This window comes from Medicago sativa, chromosome 4 (assembly GCF_051527215.1).
Source record: "Medicago sativa cultivar Bolivia chromosome 4, Bolivia_mono, whole genome shotgun sequence".
Lineage (NCBI taxonomy): Eukaryota > Viridiplantae > Streptophyta > Magnoliopsida > Fabales > Fabaceae > Medicago > Medicago sativa.
Window position 1 is genome coordinate 59670001 of NC_140752.1, and position 26570 is coordinate 59696570.

Sequence of the window (26570 nt, forward strand, 5' to 3'; positions counted from 1 at the left end):
GGGAGTGGGGTAAATATAGCCTGGCCAAAAATTGTTCCACCATAAATCAAACTCGGGTTATCCTGAACAATTCGTCCTTTGGTGGAGCTCAATAACCACCTGAACCTAATTGTTTCGTTGGTTGAATGTATGGCATTTTATTTAAGAGTAATCAACATATGTATATGTAACATCCCGCTAAATTATCGACATACCGCAGTATCACTGAACATGTCAGAGAAGAAATATTATGAAGGGTTAATTATTTAATGGAGAATATTTAACATACAGTGTCAGTTTAGTATGGGCGATACAGTATACTTTACATTGTGTTTTAGACTTTCTGTTGATTTATTTGGAGTTAGGACTAGTAAGTAAGTAAGCAAGTTCCTTCAAAAAAAAAAAAAAAGTAACTAAGCAAGTAACAGCTATGGGTTGAATTGGAGTGCAATGCAGTTCTGCACAATTTTCATTTTTGCAATAACCAAATTCAAGAACACTGAGTGCACTTACTTGTTCTTTATTATTTCATTTCGATCGTTTTCTATTATAAAAATACAATCACACACACAAAAAATATCTACACTCACAATTTCCTCTTAGAATTCAGATTGGTTCAATGCTATCACACCATTTTAGTAAACCATCTTTGTAATCACACCATTTTTTTTTTTAATTTGAATTCAGAAGAGTAAATAACTTTGCACTTTTTCATTTAATGAAGTTACATTAGTTTGTGTTTCAAGGTTCTCTGCGGTCCCAAAATTCTTGTATATACATATATATGGTTATACATTCTAGTTTGTTTACTGATTCGTCTATCATTTGTTTGAATAAATATATCTATATCAATATCAATCTAAAGGGAAGAAAACGTTCAAAGTCTACCTGCTTGACAACCAAAGATGCAGAGCTGGATAGGATTAGTTTCTTACCAGGTAATGTAACAGACCAGATTCTCTTACACTTGCCAATTAAGGAAGCATTGAGAACAAGTGTATTATCCAGCAAATGGAGAAACAAATGGTACACAGTACCAAATCTTGTGTTCGATAAACATTGTGTCTCTGATGGAACTTTCCAAGACCCTTCAGGTATCAGTAACAAGTTTTTGAGAATTGTTGATCATGTACTTTTACTTCATTCTGGGTCAATTAACAAGTTCGAGATCCGCGACAACTATCGAAATCTCATTGGTACGAGGCCTGCAACTGATATTGCTCGATGGATTCTTCATCTAGTAAGAAGGTCTATTAAAGAACTTGTGTTGGATATCGGGACAGCAAAAATTTATAAGATACCTTGGTGCTTATTCTCTTGTCAAAGTTTACATCATTTAGAACTAAGATGTTGCAGGCTTAAACCTCCAACGACGTTTGAAGGCTTCAGGAACTTGGAAAGTCTTTCTTTGACTGAAGTTACAATGACTCAGGATGCTTTTGAAAACTTGATATTCAAGTGCCCTTTGATTGAAACATTGGTATTAGTTAATCTTGATGGTTTCACCCAAATTAATATCCACTCACCCAATCTGAAGAGTCTTCTCATCATGGGTGAATTTGACGATATTAGCTTTGACAAAACTTTCCAATTAGCTAACGTAGTCATTGCTTTAAATTTGAATTTGAACTCTGAAACCAATCAACATAGATTGCATAGACGCTCTAGCAGTTTGCTCAATTTTTTCAATCATCGACCTCACCTGCAATTCTTAGCTATTGAGAATTACTTTTTAAAGGTATAGTGCTTCAACATAAGGTTGACTTGACTCACTGTAGGAGGCTCACTTTATACTGTTTAATATGAATCACAATAATGTATATTCCACTATTGATCTGTAAGTATTAAAAACATTATGTAACGTGTTAGCTTAATTCTTCTGTTCTGCTTCAGTATTTGGCTGCAGGTGTCGTTCCAGTAAAGCTTCCTACACCTTGTATTGATCTAAGCCATCTTTTATTAAACATAAACTTCAATGACTTGAAGGAAATCTCGACTGCTCTCTGCTTGCTCAGAAGCTCACCTAATCTGCGAAAATTAGAAATATCTGTGAGTACTCAATTAATTTGGCTATGCTTGATGATTTGTGGTTGCACTTGCAGATCTTGTTTTTGTTTTTATTTAGTTATTAAACTCTAGAATTTTCAAACTGTTTTTGCTAGAGGAATTTGTCCATTGTTTAGTTTTGGTAGTTAGTTTAGTTTCTATGACTTGTAGATGTGAGTTGCGATATTGCTAACAAAAGTTATGAATCAGTCGCAATTTAGATAGAGTTAGTTATATTGTCAGCCTATTAGATTCCTATATAATAAGAGACTAGTGTACCTCATATTCCATCTTTTATTCGTCAATACAATGTTACCTTCAGAGAGAATTTTAATAATCTGTATATCTCTCTCTCTTATGCATACAACCTTAATTTTTATATGCTCTATATCTCTTTTATGCATACAACCTTTCCTCCCTCTAATCCATGAATTCGTAATAATTGCTTGTAGGCACGGATTGTGGAGCAGTCTCACCTTTTAACACCTGCCTCCTATCGTTGGGAAGATATCTTTTCCCAGCCAGACTTGCCCCTCAAAGTGCGACATGTAACAATAGGCACAATCTCTGGTTTTCGACCTGAGTTAGATTTTATCAGATTTCTACTACTCAATTCGCCTATGTTAGAAAATATGACTGTGAAGCCTCTTGGAAATGTTAGGCCAGAATTGGTGACAGAACTAATTAGGTTCAAGAGAGCATCGGGAGAAGCTGAAGTTATTTACCATGTGGTAGACTCTTCATAATGAATTTTATTATTCTAGAATTGTATTATGACTTTTAAAGGCATTATGACTAAAGTTAAACTTTTTGTAACATGGCAACAAGTTACTGACACTAGTGAAGGTAAGGAAAACAAATATAACTTTGAGATAATGTGCACATGATAACTTGTAACTCATATTGTAAGCACTCTTGTCAATAAGAGGAGGCCTTCAATAATTTAGTTTGGAGGCAAGCAAAACTTTTTGCTCATTTTTTAGTGAGAGTGTTCATTCCAATTTGTATTACGAATTTAATTTTAAATATGAAAAGCAATAAGGTGATCATACCAGTGTTACTAATGCTTCAGATCTTATTAGAGTTTCGCAGTTAAGCGTGCTCTAGCGAGTGTAGTATTAGTCTATTAGATGAGTCATGTGAAATCCTTATATGCAATCAGTCAAAATAAAGAGTTCAATGATGTCTGTGCCAAAATTAGCTACTACACACATTAATTAACAATCTCATCTTCATACCTTGCTTTGACATTCCACGGCTTTGCTAGCTCAACCTTTTCTTTCATCTTCATTCGTTTAGTAGAAAATTGAGCCCTTTTTACAGGACCAACTTTAAAAAATCATAGGTATTAAGCAAAATTATTGGAGACAAATGGATGTAAGTATTACTAAATTGCCCTTTGTATATAGATGTATTTGATCTTACTTTTCATATACCAAAATACATTGATAATATTTAAAAGGGATATATTTTTCAAAATAGTAATAAATACATCTAAAAACTTGTAGATGATCATATATTTAAAGATAATTTTTTTTAAAATGATCTTATAATTCGGGAGAAAGGAAGTATCATAATCCATTAATTTGTCCAACTTCTTGATTGATTATTTCCAAGTACACGTACCTACATACCAATTAATGCCCACTTACATGCAAATCCAATCAAAAACAGCAATCCTTGTACTCATCGACCTTTCATCCTCAAGTCTTTAACTCATCCTCTACCCCAATGTCTTCATCCAGAACTTTGGTGTCAAAAACCACGTCATAGTTTTAATTTTATTTTAATAATTAATGTGAGAAAGCAAAAAATTATTAAGAACAAAATAACAATAATAGTCATTTTACAATGTTGTTGATGCTACAAAATCAAACTTTTATAATTGACCCTTCATGAATACCATATCCATTAAAATCATAATCCAAAATCAAAATCAATCTACTATAAATTTCATCAACATATCCATTACTTCATTGTACTCTACTTTTAAATAGTTATCATATTCAAAATCATATCCATATACTATTTTATCATCTCTTTCAATGCAGAGATCAGGTTATGGTCCAGATGGAATATACAGGTCCCTAAGACCTTCTCTAGCCCTCCCAAACAATCCAAACATCTCCTTAGTCTCATTCCTCTTCACAAGCGTCTCTTCTTCCCCCGACAAAATCGCCCTCATCGATGCAGACTCTTCCCAAACTCTCAACTTCTCTCAACTCAAAACACACGTTGCAAAACTTGCACAGAGTTTACTCAACCTTGGCATAAACAAAAACGACGCTGTCCTCATCCTCTCCCCCAACAACATCCAGTTTCCTGTATGTTTCCTAGCTGCGGCCTCCATAGGCGCTATAGTCACCACTGCAAATCCTCTTTACACCGTCTCGGAACTCTCTAAACAAATCAAGGATTCCAATCCTAAACTAGTCATCACTGTCCCTGAATTATGGAGCAAAGTGAAGAGTTTCAATTTCAACTTTCCTGCAATTATCATCAACTCAGGTAATATTTGATACAAAGTTAGTTATAGTTACTAGTTAGACTAGTTAGTTTTTGTCATCATTCACCATACTGCTACCCAGTGGCGTATCCAGGACCCTGGATCAGGGGGTGCAGAGTTTTTAGTGTAAATAATTTAAATGACAGTTTATAATTTCATAATTTTTTACTTAACCAAAAACTATTTTTTCCAAATATAAAGAAAAGTAAGGACATAAATTTTCATGTCTTTCATGATTCAAAATTATGTAGACAATATTAGATTAGAAGGATAATTAGATAAATAATAAATAGAAAATTGAAAAAACAAAATGATATTTATTTTAGACATTTTTATATGACAAATTGATGCTCCACACTAATTTTAGAATGGATATAGTAAAAAAGACAATGAGTGAAATAAAAAAAATTATTTGTTGAGTATTATATGAACTAGTTTTGGATGGACACAATATACGGATACACTCACATATAGACAATGAGTGAAATAAAAAAAATGATTTGTTGAGTAGTATATGAACTAGTTTTGGATGGACACAATATACGGATACACTCACATATTTGAGAAAAGATAAAAAATAAGAAAGAATTAAATAATATGTATTTTAAAATAATTAAATGATATTTTTTTTAATTAAAATGATATATATTTTGTTATATGTATGTTGAAATATTGTGTTCAAATATTTGTAACATATAAGTATTTTCCGTATTAGATATGCAAACTGTGAACTTGGCCATGTGCTATAGTCCTGATCAAGACTTGAAAAACATTATGTATTTGTTCTACATTTACTTTTATTTTAACTTTGAGAACTTACTTTGAAGTGATGCATTATAATAAAAAAAATTAGGAAAAGTAATCTAAGCACTTAAGAAAGTAGAAGCTTGAATGTTGATGGAAGACAAGTGGAAAAGTTTGTCGCACCTCTTTATGCGTCCGAAGATGAAAGAAGAATAATTGGATAAGTGCAAAATCCCTAAGTGCAAATAAACTAATATAGTTGGTTGAAATTTTACAATGTCAGGGGGTGCAGGTGCACACCCTCACTAAGAGGTGGCTCCGCCCCTGCTGCTACCAGTTGGTTATAGTTAGACTAATTAGTTGTTTTCTTCATTGGCTATATATTTGTTGCATCAGTTAGTTGTAGTCTCTGAAGCACGGACATTAAGTGTGTCTCGGTGTGCGATACACGTCGTTGTCCAACACTCGTATGACATTTGTCGACACACTTTTACATTCGTTAGACACTTCTATGGGGTTTAAAGACGTGTCAAAGTAGTGATGATCAATGAAGAGGTTGAAGACATTAATTTCGATAACGTCATTTTTAACTTTTCGATATAGTAGATGGATGAAACATGTGAAAATTTGTCATACTTTGTTTAAGAACTTTTTTGTAGTGTATAAAATTGCTCAGTTTAGATGTACATATCTATTTTAGTTCTCAACTTATATATCGGTGTTTCTGTCCTATATGTGTCGACGTGTCCGTGTTGGAGTCCGTGCTTCATAAGTTAGTTGTTCCCATTATTCGCTAGATAACTTGATTGTTATCAGTTAGTTATAGTTAGACTAATTAGTTGTATTCATGGTTAGCAATATAATTGTTGCATTGGTTAGTTATAGTTGCACTAATTAGCTGTTCTCATCATTCTCTATATAACAAACTTTATATCTAATAGGTAATGCTACGGGTTTAAATTCGAACTTCACGAGTTTTGAGGCGTTGATTGAATCAGCAGGAGAAGTAACAGAGTTACCAGAAAACGATGTGAAACAGACCGATACAGCGGCACTTCTGTACTCATCAGGAACTACAGGAGTGAGCAAAGGAGTGATTCTCACACACAAGAACTTCATCGCAGCGGCGTTAATGATTAACATGGACGATGATTTAGCAGGGGAATTAAACAACGTGTTCATCTGCGTTTTACCGATGTTTCATGTGTTTGGATTGGCGGTTATAACATACGCGCAGCTAAGGAGAGGAAGTACGGTGGTTTCAATGGGGAGGTTTGAGTTAGAGGGTTTTTTGAAGGTGATTGAGAAGTATAGAGTGACAAATTTGTGGGTTGTGCCACCGATGATTCTTGCTTTGGCGAAACAGAGTGTGGTTGGGAAATATGATGTTTCTTCATTGAAGAGTATTGGGTCTGGTGCTGCTCCTCTTGGGAAGGAATTGATGGAGGAGTGTGCTAGACGTCTACCTCATGTTACTATTTATCAGGTAAGGTAATCTTGATCGGACAGTTAGGGAGCACACATTCACGAATTCGGACATCGGTAGCCGTTTTATCAAGATCAGTCGGTCCGGATTAAAGATAGCGATTTTAAGTTATAAAACTGAAATTAAAATCTGTAATTTTTGGAATGTTGTTCTTGATCAGACGGCTACCAATGATCTGAATGTGTCATTGCATTGAACCTATTTGAGGCACCAGCTGGGATAAAAATGATTTATTTATTAATTGATTATCTTGTACTATTAGGGGTATGGTATGACAGAAACTTGTGCCGTTGTTTCTATCGAAAATCCAAGCGTAGGTATTCGTCATTCTGGCTCAGCTGGAATGTTGGTTTCAGGAGTCGAAGCTCAAATAGTGAGTGTGGATACACAGAAGCCACTCCCTCCAAAACAATTGGGGGAAATATGCGTACGAGGTCCCAACATGATGCAAGGTAAATTGTCAGCACATTCAACATTTACACTCCTACAAATAACTCTAAGTGATTTTCCAACAGAATACAATTATATTGTACGTGTAGTGTTCTTGTTATGCTTTAAGGAATTCAGTAAAAAAATGACTTGCATTGTTGTATATGTTACTTTCTGATATACATCTATTTTTTCTATTAAAAAATTCAACTTCTTAGTGTATTTGTAAATTCTCTACCAATGAAACTTCTCTTGATCAGCTAATAATTATAAACATGCACTTTAAGTTCCTTTTCATGCTTTTAAATAACATTGTAATCATAATGCATTTTATGATCATACTTACTTGTACAAAGTCTCTGTAGAGTACATTGGTTAGCATTGTTTCTCCAAGTCTTGCAGTTTTTATATCTTCAACTTTATGATTGGAATGTAAATTTTTCCCATATGAAACTTTTCCTATACAATATTTCAGGTTATTATAACAATCCAGAGGCCACAAAACAAACTTTAGACAATGAGGGGTGGGTACATACAGGAGATCTTGGATATTTTGATGAGATCGGCCAACTTTATGTTGTTGATCGTATCAAAGAACTGATCAAATACAAAGGTTATCAGGTATGTAATCTAACATGATATCGATTGTAGTAACTAAAGTAACATATTTCATCTATTCATTATCTGAAATCTTAGCCAAATCCTTGTCACTGTTATGTTTACTTGAGCATTGGAAAGATGATATGGTATTGGTTGTATTAATCAAATGATCCTCATTAATATTTCTTAAGATCGATGGACTAGGAAATCATGTTGTGGTTACGAGGATTATTTTTGACAAGGAATTTCACATTATGTAATATTTGTCTCTCTGAAATTAACTAGGTTGCGCCCGCAGAACTTGAAGATCTTCTTGTTTCTCACCCTGAAATACAAGATGCTGTCGTTATCCCGTGAGTAAAACTTGCATGATAGTTTACGTTTGAGGGATGTTACTTACATCAAAAATTTGAAAAATATCCTAACTTGTAACAATTGGTTTGACACAGAGAAAAAAGTAATAAAAAATGAAATCGTACACCATATAAATATACTGTGATGGACAACAAAACTGTTTTCCAATTGATATTTCTCTATTAATAATTCACATTTGAGTTACTTATTGCTATAGATTTCCTGATGACGAGGCTGGTGAGGTTCCAATTGCCTATGTTGTTCGTTCACCCAACAGTTCCCTGTTCGAGGAAGAAATTCAGAAGTTTATTGCTAATCAGGTGAGAAAAAGCTAAGTAACAAGTTTTATCTCCACTTACAAGTTACAGCAAAAGAAACACATTTTGCAAGCTTTAAACTATGTCTGAGGAATGAAACTGTTTTTAACCCTGTATTTATGTTTTTAATGGTGGTCAACTTATTTCATTTGCCAATTTCAACTAATTTTTAAACACGTTTATAGGTTGCACCATTCAAAAGATTGCGAAGGGTTACATTCATCAACAGTGTTCCTAAGACAGCTTCAGGAAAAATTCTCAGAAGAGAGCTTATTGCAAAAGCACGATCCAAAATATAAGATATAATGCAATTTCAAAGTGTATAGTATAAGATTAACAAATATATTAAATTAAGTTCAAAATTACAAATGAATACAAGCCGAGCCAAGGTCCAACCCACCAACATAATTATTAGGCTCTTATTCTTAAAATAATATATGTATGGATTGATAAAAAAATGTCTCCAAGCATAAAAATCTACATCTATTATTGAATGGTAGAGTTATTTATTAGTTTTTTTTTTCTTTTAAGCAGAGTTATTTATTAGTTGACAACCTCAAAATAAGGCCAATATCTTCTCCTAATCCCATCATTACTATTTCCATCTGCTACAACTTCTAAATAAAGCAGAGTTGATCAAATTATACATGACCATGAACAATATTTGGCAGCATATATATAGACCACATACATCATTTATTGAATGAACCTAAAAAGTCAACTTTTGCTTATAATAGTGACCGGAGGGAGTATAATTCTTGTGGCCTCGAACATCATCCTCTAATCTCAAGTGATGAGGGTGGAACGTATATTCGGGAAGTAGGTCAGATTGAGGCAATCATTGAAGGATCTGATTGTGATTACAATCTACTAGTAACAGTAATTATAAAATGCAAACGTTTGATCTAGTTGCTTCTAGTTCAAAACATGAAATTGAAGATAATTCTTCTGAACCTATAGCTGCCACCGACAGAAATCAAACACGGAACAATCTTGCCAATGTTGCTTTAATGGATAGAATTCCAATTGAGAGAGGGGATGATGAGGTTAGAAAATCAAATCTTTTTGTGTTACAATGAATTTTGTATATAACCTATCATGCATGTTCATAGATTATTTATCTAATATCATACCTACTATCTCTCGTCTATTGTGTTAAACTATAACCTATCATGCATGTTCATAGATTATGTATGATAGAATTGCAATTCAACGTAATTGTTTAGTCAAACTATTGTATCATGTGGTTTATAGGCAATAGTTACTTTGAAAGTACAGTCTATAAAAAGTAGGAGTGGCAAAACAGATTGAGGCCGACATACCACTCAAGTTGGCTCACTCGTTCAATAGAAAGAGTCATTATTATAAAATTTGCTGCATTTTCCATTGTATGTCATAATAGAGTACAATGTTATATTATGTTCTTCTGTGGTTTTTAAATCTTTAAAAAAAATTATATACTTCTGTCAATGTGTTGAACAAATCAATCTAAAAATTATTCAACTGTTTTTGTATATAGCTTGCATGTGTTAGACACAGTATATAGAGGCGCTTCGAGTCTGAGATGATCAGTTTGCAAAGGAACAACTCTGTTGATACTTCCACCATAATATTGCATATGATATGTCCAACATCGGGTAGAAAACAGCACGTGCAATTGTATGTAACCTTCTAACACAGACACTTGTTTGCTGAGTTGATTAACACCAACTTATGACCCATGTGGGGGCAAACAAGATGATGGAACATGTCTATGTCTCAACAGGTTGGGCTGTAGGGTACACTATGCTGGCTTGCCCACTCCAAGTTGAGAGTTGGGCCATGGTATTTTGGCGAAGGCACGGGATCTGCATGAGGCTGGTTTCACAGAGCAGTGAACACCTCCTTCTCTTGACAGTGGAGGGATCACAGGCTGCTGCATTCTGCTGCATTCTCAGCCCATATAGCTTGTCGAGCCTATCCGATTGAACCATCATTTTTTTTTCTTTGTCTCGTCATGTTTGGGGCTAAATAAATTTAGGCATATGGCTTCTGATTTTTGCTTTGTGAGTCTAATAATCAAGAGATACTGTTATCTATAGATACATGCCTATTTTCTTTGCTGATCCGCAAAGGCGTGTTTTGCAAGGAAATAGTTTTTACTTGAATTCACTTCCACCCTTAAATCATTACGGATGCATAGAAAATGAAAATATGTCTTTGCATCTTTCTTTAAGGCAAGGGCATCGCCTATCGCAGGTCCCTTCACCAATGGAAAGACATATCTGGCCATCCAAAAATGAAGATTTCACCTAGTCATCAGTTCATATTCCTGGAGAAGATTTCTGTTGGAGCACCCCCAAAAGGGCGAGGGTAATGAGGGGCATGTATACACTGTAAACGTAAAAAATCAATGTGTCACCACAACAATAATTAAGGCACTATTTACTTAATTCCATTAAATTAAATAATTTTCACATCTTGAACATAAAAGTGTCATCATCATATTGATATTAATATGAACATAATTTGGTCATTAAGGACCAACTACAAAAGATTTTTTTTTTGAGCGAATAAAAACATCATGTTTTATTTTATTATAGACTAAAATCAAAATTCAGTATATTTGTATTGATTCCTTTCAAACAATTAGAGAGATTAATAACTCAGTGACTATCTTGATGAATTAAAATAACTTAAGAGACTATTTCTTCTGCTTTTATTCGGCAAAAGCTAAATTAGAGTTAAAGTGATTGTTTAGAAAAATTATTATTTACAAATAAAAATATCGATGCATAAACACTGCAGAGGTTGGTGGGGGCCAAAGTTTTTTTTTTTTTTTTGAAATATAAATAAGAGATAACCATCTAATCCAACACATGACGAGCGAAAAGGGGGGAATCGTTCCTAAATCCTTTCACTTTATTTTTTATTTTCATTTTTTTATTTCATATGTTTATCCTTATGATCTTAATTCTTCTTGTCTTTGAAATTGAAAATGAACTATTAGAGTCCATTGATTTTTATCAAGCCTATAGAAATTTAAATTATAAAATTTGCAATTTCTTAACACCAAAATTCTAGAAGCACGATGACAGTAAGAAATTATTTATGAGATCATGTCTTCATCTATATTTCAAGTAAGCATTTTAAATCACCGATTGCATGATTTTTTAATAGGTTTATTAACTTTATCTTACTGTCGAGTTGTAGCTCCTAAAAGTTATGAAATATTTCAAGAGGAGGAAATTTAATATTGAGGTCCAAGATCTCGTTGCATCATACAATTACACAATTTGCAATTTCTTAACACTGATACCCTAGGATAGCGGCAATGGTAAGAAATTAGGTATGAGATAATTCTTTCATCTATATTTCAAGTCAGTGTTTACAATTGTCGATTACATGTTTATTCTATTGGTTTATGAGCTTGAGCTTGTTGTCGAGTGCTAGAGCGTGAAAGCAAAGAATTATCTCAAGAAAAGGAAAATCAACCTTTGGGGTCCAAGATATCATTGCATCATACAAATTGCATGTATTTTCTATTGGTTTATGATTCAAGTTAGTGTTTTAAATTGTCAATTGCATGTTTATTCTATTGGTTTATTAACTTGAGATCGTTGTTGAGTACTAGAACGTGAAAGCAAAAAAATTTGCAAGAGAAGAAAATTCAACCTTTGTGGTCCGAGGTTTCATTGCATCATACAATTACACAATCTGCAATTTATGAACACCAAAACCGTAGGAGCGCGAGATGGTAATAAATCAGGTATGATATCATTTCTTTATCTATATTTCAAGTTTGTATACGAAATCATTGATCTCATTTTTTTCTATTGGTTTAAGAGCTTGAGCTTGTTATTGAGTGCGAAGTGTGAAAACAAATAAATGTTTCAAGAGGAGGATAATCAACATTGGGTGTCTAAGATCTTGCCGCATCACACAATTAGCGGAAAATATGTAAGTAGAGACCTTCATTTTTCTTCTTCAAAATTATAGTGAAAAGAGAATTTTCTTGCGATTTATATATTCATGGTTAATTCTAAAGAACAAACAATAAAATCAAATATTTTGTCTAATTTTTATTAAGACAAGTGTATGTTGTCTAAATTTAAAAAATAAAAGTAAAAAAATCATGCGTATGAAATCATATAAGAATAGTATATGATATAAAAGAACTTGTCCAACTTTTGAATCAAAAAGGTTTGCATATCTTGCTGTAAACAAAAGAACTTTTGAATCATACGATATAAATATACACCTCTTGAAGTGCTAAAACTAAATATACACCTTTTGAAGTACTAAAAATAATTATTTTTTTAGACTGGTGTGTATATTGCAAACAACATAAAAAATATATTAAAAAAAAAGATGAAATGTGCAAACAAAAAGAAATTAAAAGAACCTATAATATGGAATACCTAGCTTATTTTTGGCTAGTTGTTCTCTAATGAAAACAAGAATAGTATTCCACCAAGTGAATTCATTCAATGTCAAACCTAAAGTAGCTAACTTGTCATTTCCCTTCCTAAATATATGAGTTACAAAACATGACATGGTGCTCATCATGTGAATACAATTAAGACATCTATTCTTTAAATGCCATGGTACCATATGAGGTGACTTGATTGCCAAGGTAGCAAGCCTTGAATCAGTTCCAATCAATAAGAATTTACAATTCCTATCTAGTGCACATTTAACTGCCAAGATAATTCCAATAAGCCCAGCACAGAAAGCATTTGCAAGGGCCAAATTAAATGCAAAACACCCAATGCCTTCCCCATTTCTATTTCTGAATACTCCTGCACAAGCTGCTTGGCCAGGGTTCCCTAGGGATGTGCCATTAGTGTTACACTTTATCCAATGAAGAATTGGAGGATGCCAAATAACTTCAATGATTTTAAGAGCTTTAGGATGGTGACTATTGACTCTAAAAGCTTTAAGAATTCTGAAATCATTGATGGAGGGACCAGTTACTGCAGCACTCAAGTTTGTTTGAGTGTTATTGAATCTGTTGTTGTTTCTATAGGACCAAATAATGTTAAAAATGTTGATAATTTCTGAGATGATTACTAGCTTGCTCTGAGGACTCCTACATCTTTTAATACCTTCTAAAGTTGTTAACACAGAGGATGAGTTGATGTTAAAATTGATGATAGACTGTAGGTAGTACTGTAATGAGAGACCAAAGTGACAGTTGAGAAATAGGTGGAAAAGGTATGCATTATATCAAACCAAAGCCAGTCCTACTATTTTTATAGGACATGTAAACAGTGTATTAAAAGTAAATAACATAACAACAATCATAAGCTTGACAAACATTACGGTACCGAGAATACATGTCGCCTCCTTTATATATCAAATATTTTATCCATATAGTTCATGTGAGACTAACCATTCATACTTGAACCAAAAAAAAAAAAAAATACTTCTTGATTGTTGTCTTAGACTCCATGATAAGAGTTATACCTAGACATCTTTATGACAACATTTCCTTTACATTTTCAAAACATATATATTTTTTAATTTGAAAAATACGTTCCATTTTGTATGAGTTGAAATATCTCATCAAAATAATTTCTCTATGTTCCTTTAGAGAAAATAAGATGATTCACAACAATTAATCGTATATGTCACTTTAGAAGTAGTTACAATTAAAATCAAACATTTGTAACGATCTAACAATTATGATTTTTTGTATAAGTTTTCTTCTGCCCCAATTTTCATGTCTCTTTTCTCCTTATAGAATACAATTTTTTCTATTTTTAATTTGTTTTTTTGAATTATTTGTTAATTCATGAATTATTTTCTTTTAATGTGAAATCCATACTTGATTGCTTGTTAAGATTTTCATATTTTGCTACCTTAAAATAATATCAACTGTCATGGTAGTAAATTTTAAAATGATTTGAAAACAAGTTGAATTTTAAATAGTTTTAGAGGTGACATTATATTTCAATGGACGTTAATGCAAACTTAATTTGCCATGTTGTGAAAAAAACATGTGCAAGTATACAAGTCAAAACAAGTAGTATAATAAAACCGTTATCATAACGGTTGGCAGTGCCACCTTCAATATTATTTAAAGTTAATACCATATCAATTTTCATTATTTTAAGGTAGCACAATCTGAAATTCTTAATGAACAACCATGCAGGGATTTCACATTAAAAGAAAAAATTTATGATTTAAAATACAATTTAAGAATCAAATTTTATATAGAAAAAAATGATTTCTAGAAGGATAAAAAAGATTTGTGAATTGGCGAATAAGAAAAGAAATACAATGAATACTTAGCTAATGCTTACTCACCAAAAACTGTTGATGAATGAGAAAACATTCATTGTTAATGTTTACCTTTTTAGGTGTGCCAGATACATATCCAATTCACCTAGAGGATTAGCTTAGCTCTTAAGTTTTTGGGTTAGAATGTAGTATAAATAAGACCCCTTAGTCCCCTAATTAGTTCATAGCCTTGTCTTTGTATTTTTATTGGAAACGATATATTGAGATTTGCAATAACTATTAAGAAACTGTATCGTACTTCAAAGCCAAATTAAACTTTTGGAATAAATAAATTAAGATCTGCAATGACTAATATTTTATTTTGAGGAAAAAATATTAGTCATTGCAGATCCCAATTTTTTTTTTATTTTAAAAGTTTAATTTGGCTTTGAAGTACGATAGATTTTTTTAAGTTGTGTGCATACCTTCCATCAAAATCACTTGAAGTTGCAGTTACATTTGTGATATGTTATGCTTAACTCTTGGATTGTGGAAACATATCAGCAATATTTTGAGATTTGATTATGCCTTCTAATGTTTACCTGGCTTCTTGTAGGGACAATCATGTGGTGGACCAAATGGCCTAAACATTAAGCAAAAGTGAGGCTTTAGAATTAGGAGGTGGAGATCTTTTACTTGGAGTTGACTATTGTCAACATGAAATTGTGATATTCTTTGCTCCTAAGAGGAATATCTTGTTTTTTTTATTTCATTATATCTTCCTATTTCCTAATTCTATTTAGACCCGTAGCGCATGTTTAGTGGTCAGATGTATTGCGAACTTTCATATTTTATGGTTTTGTAATAAATGTCGTTAATCAGATATTCCTTATTATTTTCACTTTATCGCGAGTTGCAGAATTCGCAATGCGGAATAATGGATTTAACTTGCAAATTGTTTTCGGGTGCAAGTGATAAACATTGTTGGATTTTTTTGGTGTCTTGACGAAACATTCGCGAGTGATGTTCCCTATTATTATGGAGGTGGGCTTGGGGCTGATTCAGTAATGAGTTGTCCCGTAGTTACATAATTTGCCGACATGATTCAAAATTAAGGAGTATAATAACCAAGGATTAGGGATTTGGCTGAATAATATTTGATTTATTTATTTTGAAAGTGAAATAATTTAATTTTATAAAAAATAAATAAAAATATGATAATATGGATGTGGTTGGGCTATGAGTAAAATTGGCTGACATATTGGTATTCTCTCATCATAGATTATGTGTTGACTAACAAAAGTTTAACGTCAAGAACTAATATAAAAATAAAAAATAGTTTAGAGATTCAATTACACATTGATGTTAAATTTGAGACATACGTAAAAACTTTTAACTAGTTCAAGGACTTAAAGTTTTTTTATTTTTTTATTTTTTGTGTTAAACCTTCCGATTCCTAAGAGAAGGGACCCCAATAATCTGGAGTTCGGTCGGAAGGTAAGTAAAATCTAGCAAAAAATTGTTCATCCAAAGAATCAAAGCTCTTCTGAATGATTTGTCATTTAATGAGGTTCATTAACCATTAAGCCAATTACTTGGTTAGGGATTTACACATTAATTAAACGTTTGAAATACTAAGTCTTAAACCGGTGCTATGTACGAGTCAATAATATGTGAGGACCACGATATTTCATTCAATTTGAGTTTTGGTTTATGTGCTAAACATATTATGTTGATAGCCAAGTGTATACTAATAGATCCAAATCAAATATAATTATTACATATTTCATATTATAAATGTAATTATAAATCAATGTAATCAAATATAATTATTACTTGAAGTGTGTTGGCTTTTACTAAAAACTTTTCTAAATGTTTCAGAACTGGCCATAGTCTTATGGATTTAGAATCTGACTCGAGTCTGAGTGCATGAATGCGTGCTTTCTTTGTTAATTGATCGGTTGTAATATATTTGCATTATGCATTTCCTGAATAGTTTTCTGATTTTGATTACTTGAAACTCAGCTTTCAAAGGAGCTTAATTGTTCTAGTCTTTTAGTTTGGGGATCTCTTGTTGGAACTAGGGTCAGAGCGTCCGAACTGAGCATTTACCGGTTGATCTAGGACTTGTGGACTGCTAAAGCTTTATACTTATTTAGCATTTTTGGTTTCTGCAGTTACAGAAGTTTATTTTAATAAAAAAATACACATGACACATAAACTAGTACGAAGTATACTTTACTTTGTATCTCTCTGCTTTCTTTAGTTAATCTAAAAAAGATAAATAAATTCACACGAGTACATGATATTTTTTTTTTTAATTTGTGGTGTTAATCCTCCGGTTCTCGGTGGAGCCCTGGTCATTTGGAGTTCGACGGTGAGGTAAGTATAACCTGTCAAAAATTGTTCTCCCAGGAATCGAATTCGGGTTCTCCCGACAATTTGTCCTGCAACCGATATTGCTCGATGGATTCTTCATCTAGTAAGAAGGTCTATTAAAGAACTTGTGCTGGATATCAGGACAGAGCAAAGTTATAAGATACCTTGGTGCTTATTCTCTTGTCAAAGTTTACATCATTTAGAATTAAGATGTTGTAGGCTTAAACCTCCAACAACGTTTGAAGGCTTCAGGAACTTGGAAAGTCTTTCTTTGACTGAAGTTACAAATTACAATGACTCAAGATGCTTTTGAAAACTTGATATTCAAGTGCCCTTTGATTGAAACATTGGTATTAGTTAATCTTGATGGTTTCACCCAAATTAATATCCACACACCCAATCTGAAGAGTCTTCTCATCGTGGGTGAATTTGAAAGTGAAAAATCACCCCAAAATCATGTATTCTCGTTATTTATAGTATAGATTAGATTAGATAATTAGTGGTCCATTTGAAAAATAAATCAGTAGTCCCTAAATATTATTAAGGGTTGAATAAGATTTTGTCCCTAAAATTATAGAAAATTTTAATTTTAGTACCTAAAAAATAAAATGTAATGTTATCACCGTCACAAAATTTTATGTTACGTTTTTATCCCTGTTGAACATAATTTTGATATGTTATTGACATTTCTTGAAGATAGTACAGACATAGATGGGTTAAACATTGTATATTTCACATCTTGAACATAAAAGTGTCATGATATTGACATTAATATCAACATAATTTAGTCATTAAAGACCAACAACAAAAGGAATTTTTTTGAGAGGATAAAAACATTCTGTTTATTTTATTATAGACTCAAATCAAAATTCGGTATATTTCTCTCGATTCCTTTCAAACAATTAGAGAGAATAATAACTCATTGACTATTTTGATGGATTAAAATAACTTAGAGACTACTTCTTTTACTTTTATTTGCCAATAACTAAATTTGAGTTAAAGTGGTTGTTTAACAAAATGATTACTCACAAATAAAAATATCGATGGATAAACACTACAAAGGTCGGTGGGGGCCAATTTTTTTTTTTTTAAATTTTAAATATAAATAAGAGATAACCATCTTTTTTATTTTGGTTGTGGCCGAGGATCGAACCCCGGACCTTGCATATTTTATGCATTGTCCATACCAACTGAGCTAAGCTCACGAGGACAAATAAGAGATAACCATCTAATCCAACACATGGCAAGCGAAAAGGGGGGAATCGTTTCTAAATCCTTTCACTTTATTTTCATTTTCATTTTTTTATTACTTTTGTATATCCTTACGATCGTAATTCTTCTTGTCTTTCAAATTGAAATTGAAATATTAGAGTCCATCGATTTTTATGAAACATATAGAAATTTAAATTATAAAATTTTCAATTTCTGAACACCAAAATTCTAGAAGCACGACGACGGTAAGAAATTATGTAAGAGATAATTTCTTCATCTAAATTTCAAGTAAACATTTTAAATCACCGATTGCGTGTTTTTAATTGGTTTATTGACTTTATCTTGTTGTCGAGTTCTAGCTCCTAAAAGTTATGAAATATTTCAAGAGGAAGAAAATTAATCTTTAGGGTCCGAGATCTCGTTGCATCATACAATTACACAATTTGCAATTTTTTAACATTGATACCCTAGGATAGTGGTGATGGTAGGAAATTAGGTATGAGATAATTTCTTCATCTATATTTCAAGTTAGTGTTTTCAATTTCCGATTGCATGTTTTTTCTATTGCTTTATGAGCTAGAGCGTAAAAGCAAAGAATTATTCCAAGAAAATGAAAATACACCTTTGGGGTCCAAGATATCACTGCATCATACAATTTTCAATTTATTTACACCAAAGCTCTAGAAGCGCGACAATGTAAGAAATTAGGTCTAAGATAACTCCTTCATTTATATTTCCAGTTAGTGTTTTCAATCGTCAATTGCTTGTTTTTTCTATAGGTTTATGATTCAAATTAGTGTTTTAAATCGTCAATTGCATGTTTTTTCTATTGGTTTATGAACTTGAGATTGTTGTTGAGTGCTAGTGCATGAAAGCAAAAAATATTACAAGAGAAGGAAATTCAACCTTTGGGGTCCGAGATCTCATAGTATCACACAATTATACAATATGCAATTTCTGAACACCAAAACCTAGATGCGCGAGATGGAAAGAAATTAGGTATGAGATCATTTCCTTATCTATATTTCAAGTTTGTATTCTAAATCATTGATTTCATGTTTTAGCTATTGGTTTAAGAACTTGAGCATGTTATTGAGTGCTAGAGAGTGAAAACAAATAAATGTTTCAAGAGGAGGATAATCAACATTTGGTGTCTAATATCACGCCACATCACACAACTAGCTGGAAATATGTAAGTAGAGACCTTCATTTTTCTTCTTCTGAATTGTAGTGAAAAGAGAATTTTCTTGCGATTTATATAATGATGGTTAATTCTAAAGAACAATAAAATAAAGGCTTAATTGCATGTTTGATCCCTTATGTTTATTTTAGTTTTCAAGTTGGTCCCTTATGTTTTAAAAGTTTCAAGTTGGTCCCTTACGTTTTAAAAGTTTCAAGTTGGTCCAAAATGTTACTCACGTTGGAATAAGTTAGTCCCTTCAGTCACTTAACTTTTAAAGATTCGGGTTGACAATATGGGTGATGGAATTTAACTTCTTTAGAAAACCAGTTTTAAAACATTTTTTTAATTTTTTTTTGTTTTATTAAACTCAATATCATGTCGCGGAAGGGACTAACTTATTCTAATGTGAACAACGTTTTGGATTAACTTGAAACTTTTAAAACGTAAGGGACCAACTTGAAACTTTTAAAACATAAGGGACCAACTTGAAAACTAAAATAAACATAAGGGATCAAACATGCAATTAAGCCTAAAATAAAATATTCTGTCTAAATTTTTGTTTAAAAAAGTGTATGGTATCTAAATTTAAAAAATAAAAGTAAAAAGATCCTGAGTATGAAATCATATAAGCTTAATTATGACATGTTAACTTGAAGTTATCATAAAAGGATCTCACTATGACGACTTTCAAAATAATTTTATCTTTTAGTACACTAAGATATTGCAATATTTGTTTTTCTTTGTGAATACTTTGTGAATCAATTTATATTGTATGATATTGTAACATTGGATAACTGGTTGGGTTTGGAAAGAAAGGAATCTGGTTAAAAATTGGGAAAGATTGAGATATTAGAAGGTGGTTCAAATGCTTAACTATATACTAATTGAGACAGTATATTGAATATTTTGTGCCTAGATATATAAGTTACAAAACATGACATGATGCTCATCATGAGAATACAATTAAGCCATGTATTCTTCAACTGCCACGGTACCATGTGATGTGACTGGACTACCAAGGTTGCAAGCCTTGAATTAGTTTCAATCCATAAGAATTCGCAATTCCTATCTACTTCACATTAAGCTACAAAGATAATTTCCGTAAGCTCAACATGGAAAGCATTTGCAAGACCCAAATTAACTGCAAAACACCCAATGCCTTCCCCATTTCTCTTTCTGAATATTCCTGCACAACCTGCTTGGCCAGGGTTCCCTAGGGATGTGTCATTAGTGTTACATTTTATTCAATGAAGGATTGGTGGATGCCAAATAACTTCAGTGATTTTAAGAGCTTTAGGATGGTGAGTATTGACTCTAAACGTTTTAAGAATTTTGAAATCATTGATGGAGGGACCAGTTACTGCTTTGGTGGACTTGCCAGCTAATGAGACCTTTGAGATGATCTTTGTTATTGCAACACTCAAGTTTGGTTTAGTGTTATTGAATTTGTAGTTGTTTCTGCAAGACCAAATAATGTTAAAAATGTTGATAATTTCTGAGATGATTACTAGCTTTCTCTGAGGACTCCAACATCTATTAGTAACTTCAAAAGTTGTTAACACAGGGTGTGTTTGGGAAGAGGGTTTAGGAGGGGAAGGGAGGGGAGGGCTCACATTTCTTTTTTAATTTAAAGACATTGTACAATGATTTTTAAAAAATTGAATTAACAACATGATAAATGATCATATAATACTTCAAAAACACTTAATTTATCATAAAAACATATTTTACATTGTTCGTAATTTAAAAAATAAAAGTGAGCCCTCCCCTCCCTTCCCCTCCTAAACCCTCTTCCCAAACACACCCAAAGGATATGTTGATGTTAGAATTGATGATAGACTGTAGCTAGTGCCATAATGAGAGACCAAAATGACAGTTGAGAAATAGGTGGAAAAGGTATGCTTTATATCTAACCAAAGCTATTCCTATTATTTTTCTAGCACATGTTCAAACATAATATATTAACATAGTTAATAACATAACAACAATCATAAGCTTATCAAACATTACGATACCGAGAATACAGGTCGCCTCTTTTATATATTAAATTTTTTATTCATTCATAGTTGATGTGAGACAAACCATTCATACTTGAACCCAAAAAAAATAAAAAAATACTTCTTGACCGTTGTCTTAGACTCCATGATAAGAGTTATACTTAGACATCTTTATAACAACATTTCCTTTACATTTTTCAAAACATATATAATTTTTAATTTGAAAAATACGTTCCATCTTGTATGAGTTGAAAATCTCTTAATTTTTCGTATGAAATGGAGGGCTTAATTTATAAAAGACAAATATACAAGTGGGATTGGTGGGACACATTAAAATAGTCTTACAATTAAGTATTACCAATATCTCATTTGTATTTTCTCTATCTTCCTTTAGAGAAAAGAAGATGATTTAAACCAATTTCGTATATATGTAACCATCTAAAATGCATTCGTTTAACTATTTTTTTTTTTGGTAGTGACTGGGGTTTGAACATCAGACCTTGCATATTTTATGCATTCGTTTAACTATTTAATGTACGTGAAAAGACTACATGAATTTAAGTTTATATGTGGGTGTATTTATGTATTATAACCAAAATTTTAGGCATATTAAAAAATACCCCTTGTTTTAATATCTAAGTCACTTAATCATAAGTCTTGCAAATACGTATTACTAAAAAATCTCCTTATCTTCAAATTTTAAAACTAAGTATCCATGTATTTCTCATTATTTTTAGGAATTTAACGTATATACAAGGTTTAGTGTTAAAAAATTTATACTATCAGTAAATCACATGTCACTTTAGAAGTAGTTACAGTTAAAGTCAAACATTTATAATGATCTAACAACTATGGTTGTTTGTATTAGTTTTCTTCTGCCCTAATTTTCATGTCTCTTTTCGCCTTCTAGAATACAGTTTTTTCTATTTTTAATTTGATTTTTTTGAATTATTTGTTATTTCATGAATTATTATTTTTAATGTGAAATCCATACTTGATTGTGTGTTAACATTTTCATATTTTGCTACCTTAAAATAATATTAAGTGTCATGGTAGTAAATTTTAAAATGATTTGAAAATAAGATAAATTTTAAATAGTTTTAGAGGTGACATTATATTTCAATGTACGTTAATGCAAACTTAATTTAGCATATTGTGAAAAGAAATCACAATTATATACAGTCAGAACAAGTTGTATAATAAGACTGTTAACATGACGGTTGTCGGTGCCACCTTCAATATTATTTAAATTTAATACCATTTTAATTTACATTATTTTAAGGTAGTACAATCTGAAATTCTTAATAAACAACCATGTAGGGATTTCACATTAAAAGAAAACGGTTTATGATTTAATAAATATTTAAAGAATCAAGTCATTAATAGAAAAAACAGATTTCTAGAAGGATCAAATAGATTTGTGAACTGGTGAATAAGAAAAGAAATACGATGAATAATTAGCTAATAATGCTTACTCACCAAAAAATGTTGACCAATGAGAAAACATTCATTGTTAATGTGTACCTTTTTAAGTGTGTCAGATACATGTCCAATTCACCTAGAAAAGGGACTTCACATTAAAAGAAAAAAGTTTATGATTTGATAAATGTTTTAAGAATCAAGTCATTAATAGAAAAAATAGATTTCTGGAAGGATAAAAACGATTTGTGAATTGGTGAATAAGAAAAGAAATAGAATGAATACTTAGCTAATGCTTACTCACCAAAAACTGTTGATCAATGTGAAAACATCCATTGTTAATGTTTACCTTTTTAGGTGTGTCAGATACATGTCCAATTCACCTAAAGGAGGAATTTCACATTAAAAGAAAAAAGTTTATGATTAAATAATTGTTTCAAGTCATTAATAGGAAAAATTGATTTCTAGAATGATCAAATAGATTTGAAATTTGGTGAATAAGAAAAGAAATACAATGAATACTTAGCTAATGTTTACTCACCAAAAACTGTTGACCAATGAGAAAACATCCATTGTTAATGTTTACCTTTTTAGGTGTGTCAGATACATGTCCAATTCACCTAGAGGAGGGATTTCACATTAAAAGAAAAAAGTTTATGATTTAATAAACGTTTTAAGAATCAAGTCATTAATAGAAAAAATAGATTTTTGGAAGGACATAAAAGATTTGCGAATTGGTGAATAAGAAAAGAAGTAGAATGAATATTTAGCTAATGCTTTACTCACCAAAAACTGTTGACCAATGAGAAAACATCCATTGTTAATGTTTACCTTTTTAGATGTGTCAGATACATGTCCAATTCACCTAGAGAAGGGATTTCACATTAAAAGAAAAAAGTTTATGATTTAATAAATGTTTTAAGAATCAAGTCATTGATAGAAAAAATAGATTTCTAGAATGATCAAATAGATTTGAAAATTGGTGAATAAGAAAAGAAATACAATGAATACTTAGCTAATGCTTACTCACCAACAACTGTTGACCAATGTGAAAACATTCATTGTTAATGTTTACCTTTTTAGGTGTGTCAGATACATGTCCAATTCACCTAGATGATCAGTTTAACATTTATATTTTTGGGTTAGAATTTAGTATAAATAAGACCCCTTACTCCTCCAATTAGATGCATAGTTTCAAAGTTAGAACCAATTACTTGTGTTGCTGCACTCAAGTATAATTTCATAGCCTTGTCTTTGATTTTGATTGGAAACAATATGTTGAGATTTGCAATAACTAATATTTTTTTTTTGAGGAAAAAATATTAGAAATTGCAGATCTCAATTTATTTATTCTAATTAATGGGTTGTCCCGTGGTAACATAATTCGCCGACATGATTCAAGATTAGGGTGTATAATAACCCACGATTAAAACTCACTTGGATTGGCCTGGTGGTATTGACTTGGGACCTAGGAGGGTGCTCCTCCTCGAGGTCTCAGGATCGATTCTTGTTGGGGTCAATTTGGGTGAGCTAATTTAGCTTCTTCAAAAAAAAAAATCCATGATTAGTGATTTTGTAGAATAATATTTGATTTTATTTATTTTGAAAGTGAAATATGATTTGATAATGTAAATAATAAATAAAAAAATAAAAAATATGATAATATGAATATTAGGTGGAGGGTTATGAGTAAAATTGGTTGATATGTTGGTATTCCATCAACATTGATCAAGTGTTTACAAACAAAGGTTTATCTTAAATACCTAATTAGAAAAATATAAAATAGTTCAAAAATTGGTTTTTAAATTTTTAGTTTGAATTATTGAAATTTAGTTTGATTTGGCTTGTTTTTTTTTTGTTTGATTGAGTTTGAAATTGGTGGTTTAGATTAAATGGATCAAGTTGGTTATTGTTTTTATTCTTGGTGTTTGAATTGGGTTTTTATTTTCAATCAGTTTTTTGGGGTTATTTGATTTCATAGTCTTGTCTTTGTTTCTTAGTTTTTTTTATTGTTTTTTAATTTTTAATTTGAATTATTGTAATTTAGTTTAATTTTGTTTGTATTTTTTTGTGTTTTATTGATCTTGTAATTGAAGACTTGGATTAAATAAATCATGTTAGTTTTTTATTTTATTTTATTCTTGGTGTTTGAATTAAGTTTTTATTTTCATCAATATTTCTGATTTTGATGTTAGAGGAGATTTTTTTTTTTTAAAAAGAAAAAGTTTAGTTTTGGGATAAATGTTGTGGTTTGGTTATACAATTTTTTTGGATGAGATTGATGAATGTTAGGTCTTGTTTTCAAACAGGTGTCAACTCTAATAAAAAAGCTTGACTCTGTAAATCTCAATGGACATATGATACATTTTCTTGTGTTGTGTTTATACCTCCCGTCAAAATATTTGCAATTACATATGTTATGCTTAACACACTCACATGCAATATTTTGGGGGTTTTATCGTTTGAGATGCTTAACAAAATTGTTTTCCAATTGATATTTCTCTATTAATAATTCACATTTGAGTTACTTATTGCTATCGATTTCCTGATGATGAGGCTGGTGAGGTTCCAATTGCCTATGTTGTTCGTTCACCCAACAGTTCGCTGTCCGAGGAAGAAATTCAGAAGTTTATTGCTAACCAGGTGAGAAAAAGCCAAGTAACAAGTTTTATCTCCATCCACTTACAAGTTACAACAAAAGAAACACACTTTGCAAGTTTTAGACTATGACACTTGAATGAAACTGTTTTTAATGGTGGTCAGTTTATCTCATTTGGATGATTGGTTTGTGTTAATCGTCAATTTAAATTCATTTTTACGCACGTTTATAGGTTGCACCATTCAAAAGATTGCGAAGGGTGACATTCATCAACAATGTTCCTAAGACAGCTTCAGGAAAAATTCTCAGAAGAGTGCTTATTGCAAAAGCACGATCCAAAATATAAGATAAAATGCAATTTCAAAGTGTATAGTAGAAGATTAACAAATATATTAAATTGAGTTCAAAATTACAGATTAATACAAGCTGAGCCAAGGTCCAAGCCACCAACATAAAGCCTTTATAGTTGAAAAAAAAAAATTATTGTTTGATACAAAAAATTTTCCAAGCATAAAAATCTACATCTATTATTGAATGGTAGAGATGTTTCTTTGTTGTCAACCTCAAAATAAGGCCAATATCTTCCCCTAATCCCATCATTACTATTCCCATCTGCACAACTAAATAAATAATCAGAATTGATCAAATTATATACGACCATGTGAGGTTGTGTAGTTATAGGTTTGTTTTTTGATGATGTTCATTAGGTAGTTTTTATTTGATGATGTTTAGATATAGTTGTTATTGCCTTATGTGTTGTTTACATGAAGAAAACTTGGTCTTTCTTGGTCAAAACGTTTTTCCAGCCAATTGATTCGATTCAATTTTTCTTTTGAATCGTATCATGAGAAATTTCTGCCAATTTTTTTTATACATTTTGATTCGATTCATGATTCCTTGAATCATATCATTGTGAATTGATTCACCATTTGTTTGAATCGTATCATGATTTCTTCTAGTCTTGGTTTTTGGTTGATTGAATCGAATCACACTCATTTGAGTCGTGTCAACTTTCATCTGGGGGTATATGAATCAATTCAAATGTAGTCTGATTCATATCAATCTTCTTGGCTCAGTTTGCTTGTCTTTAGCTGTCTGAATCGAATCACACGTTTA

At 31.5% G+C, this 26570-nt stretch overlaps 2 protein-coding genes and 1 non-coding gene across 7 annotated transcripts in view; all 3 read left to right on the plus strand.

Moving 5' to 3' along the window:
- Positions 1-2912, plus strand: part of LOC146930313 (F-box/FBD/LRR-repeat protein At1g13570-like) — a 3392-nt gene extending 480 nt beyond the window's left edge. Inside the window, exons 2-4 of the mRNA XM_085701883.1 lie at positions 845-1717; positions 1873-2028; positions 2478-2912. Of these exons, the coding sequence (XP_085558009.1) occupies positions 845-1717; positions 1873-2028; positions 2478-2771 (1323 nt within the window). The 3' untranslated portion in view covers positions 2772-2912. The remainder of the gene's footprint in view (positions 1-844; positions 1718-1872; positions 2029-2477) is intronic.
- Positions 2913-4003: 1091 nt separating this feature from the next.
- Positions 4004-26015, plus strand: LOC146930314 (putative CoA ligase CCL7). Of its 5 annotated transcripts, XR_015006324.1 has the most exons (8): positions 4004-4533; positions 6217-6761; positions 7024-7213; positions 7666-7811; positions 8076-8143; positions 8362-8464; positions 9981-10120; positions 10227-10608. XR_015006324.1 is itself a non-coding variant. In XM_085701885.1 (7 exons), exons 1-7 carry the CDS (start codon positions 4071-4073, stop codon positions 25798-25800), a joined length of 1629 nt encoding a protein of 542 aa, XP_085558011.1. In that variant the 5' UTR covers positions 4004-4070; the 3' UTR covers positions 25801-26015. The 5 variants fall into 5 exon arrangements, 3 of the variants coding, with proteins under 3 accessions (XP_085558011.1, XP_085558012.1, XP_085558010.1); XM_085701885.1 differs by lacking the exons at positions 8362-8464; positions 9981-10120; positions 10227-10608 and adding exons at positions 25396-25498; positions 25687-26015; XM_085701886.1 differs by having other exon boundaries at positions 9981-10608.
- Positions 10152-10441, plus strand: LOC146930315 (signal recognition particle RNA). Its single transcript, XR_015009359.1, has one exon.
- Positions 26016-26570: the final 555 nt, after the last annotated feature.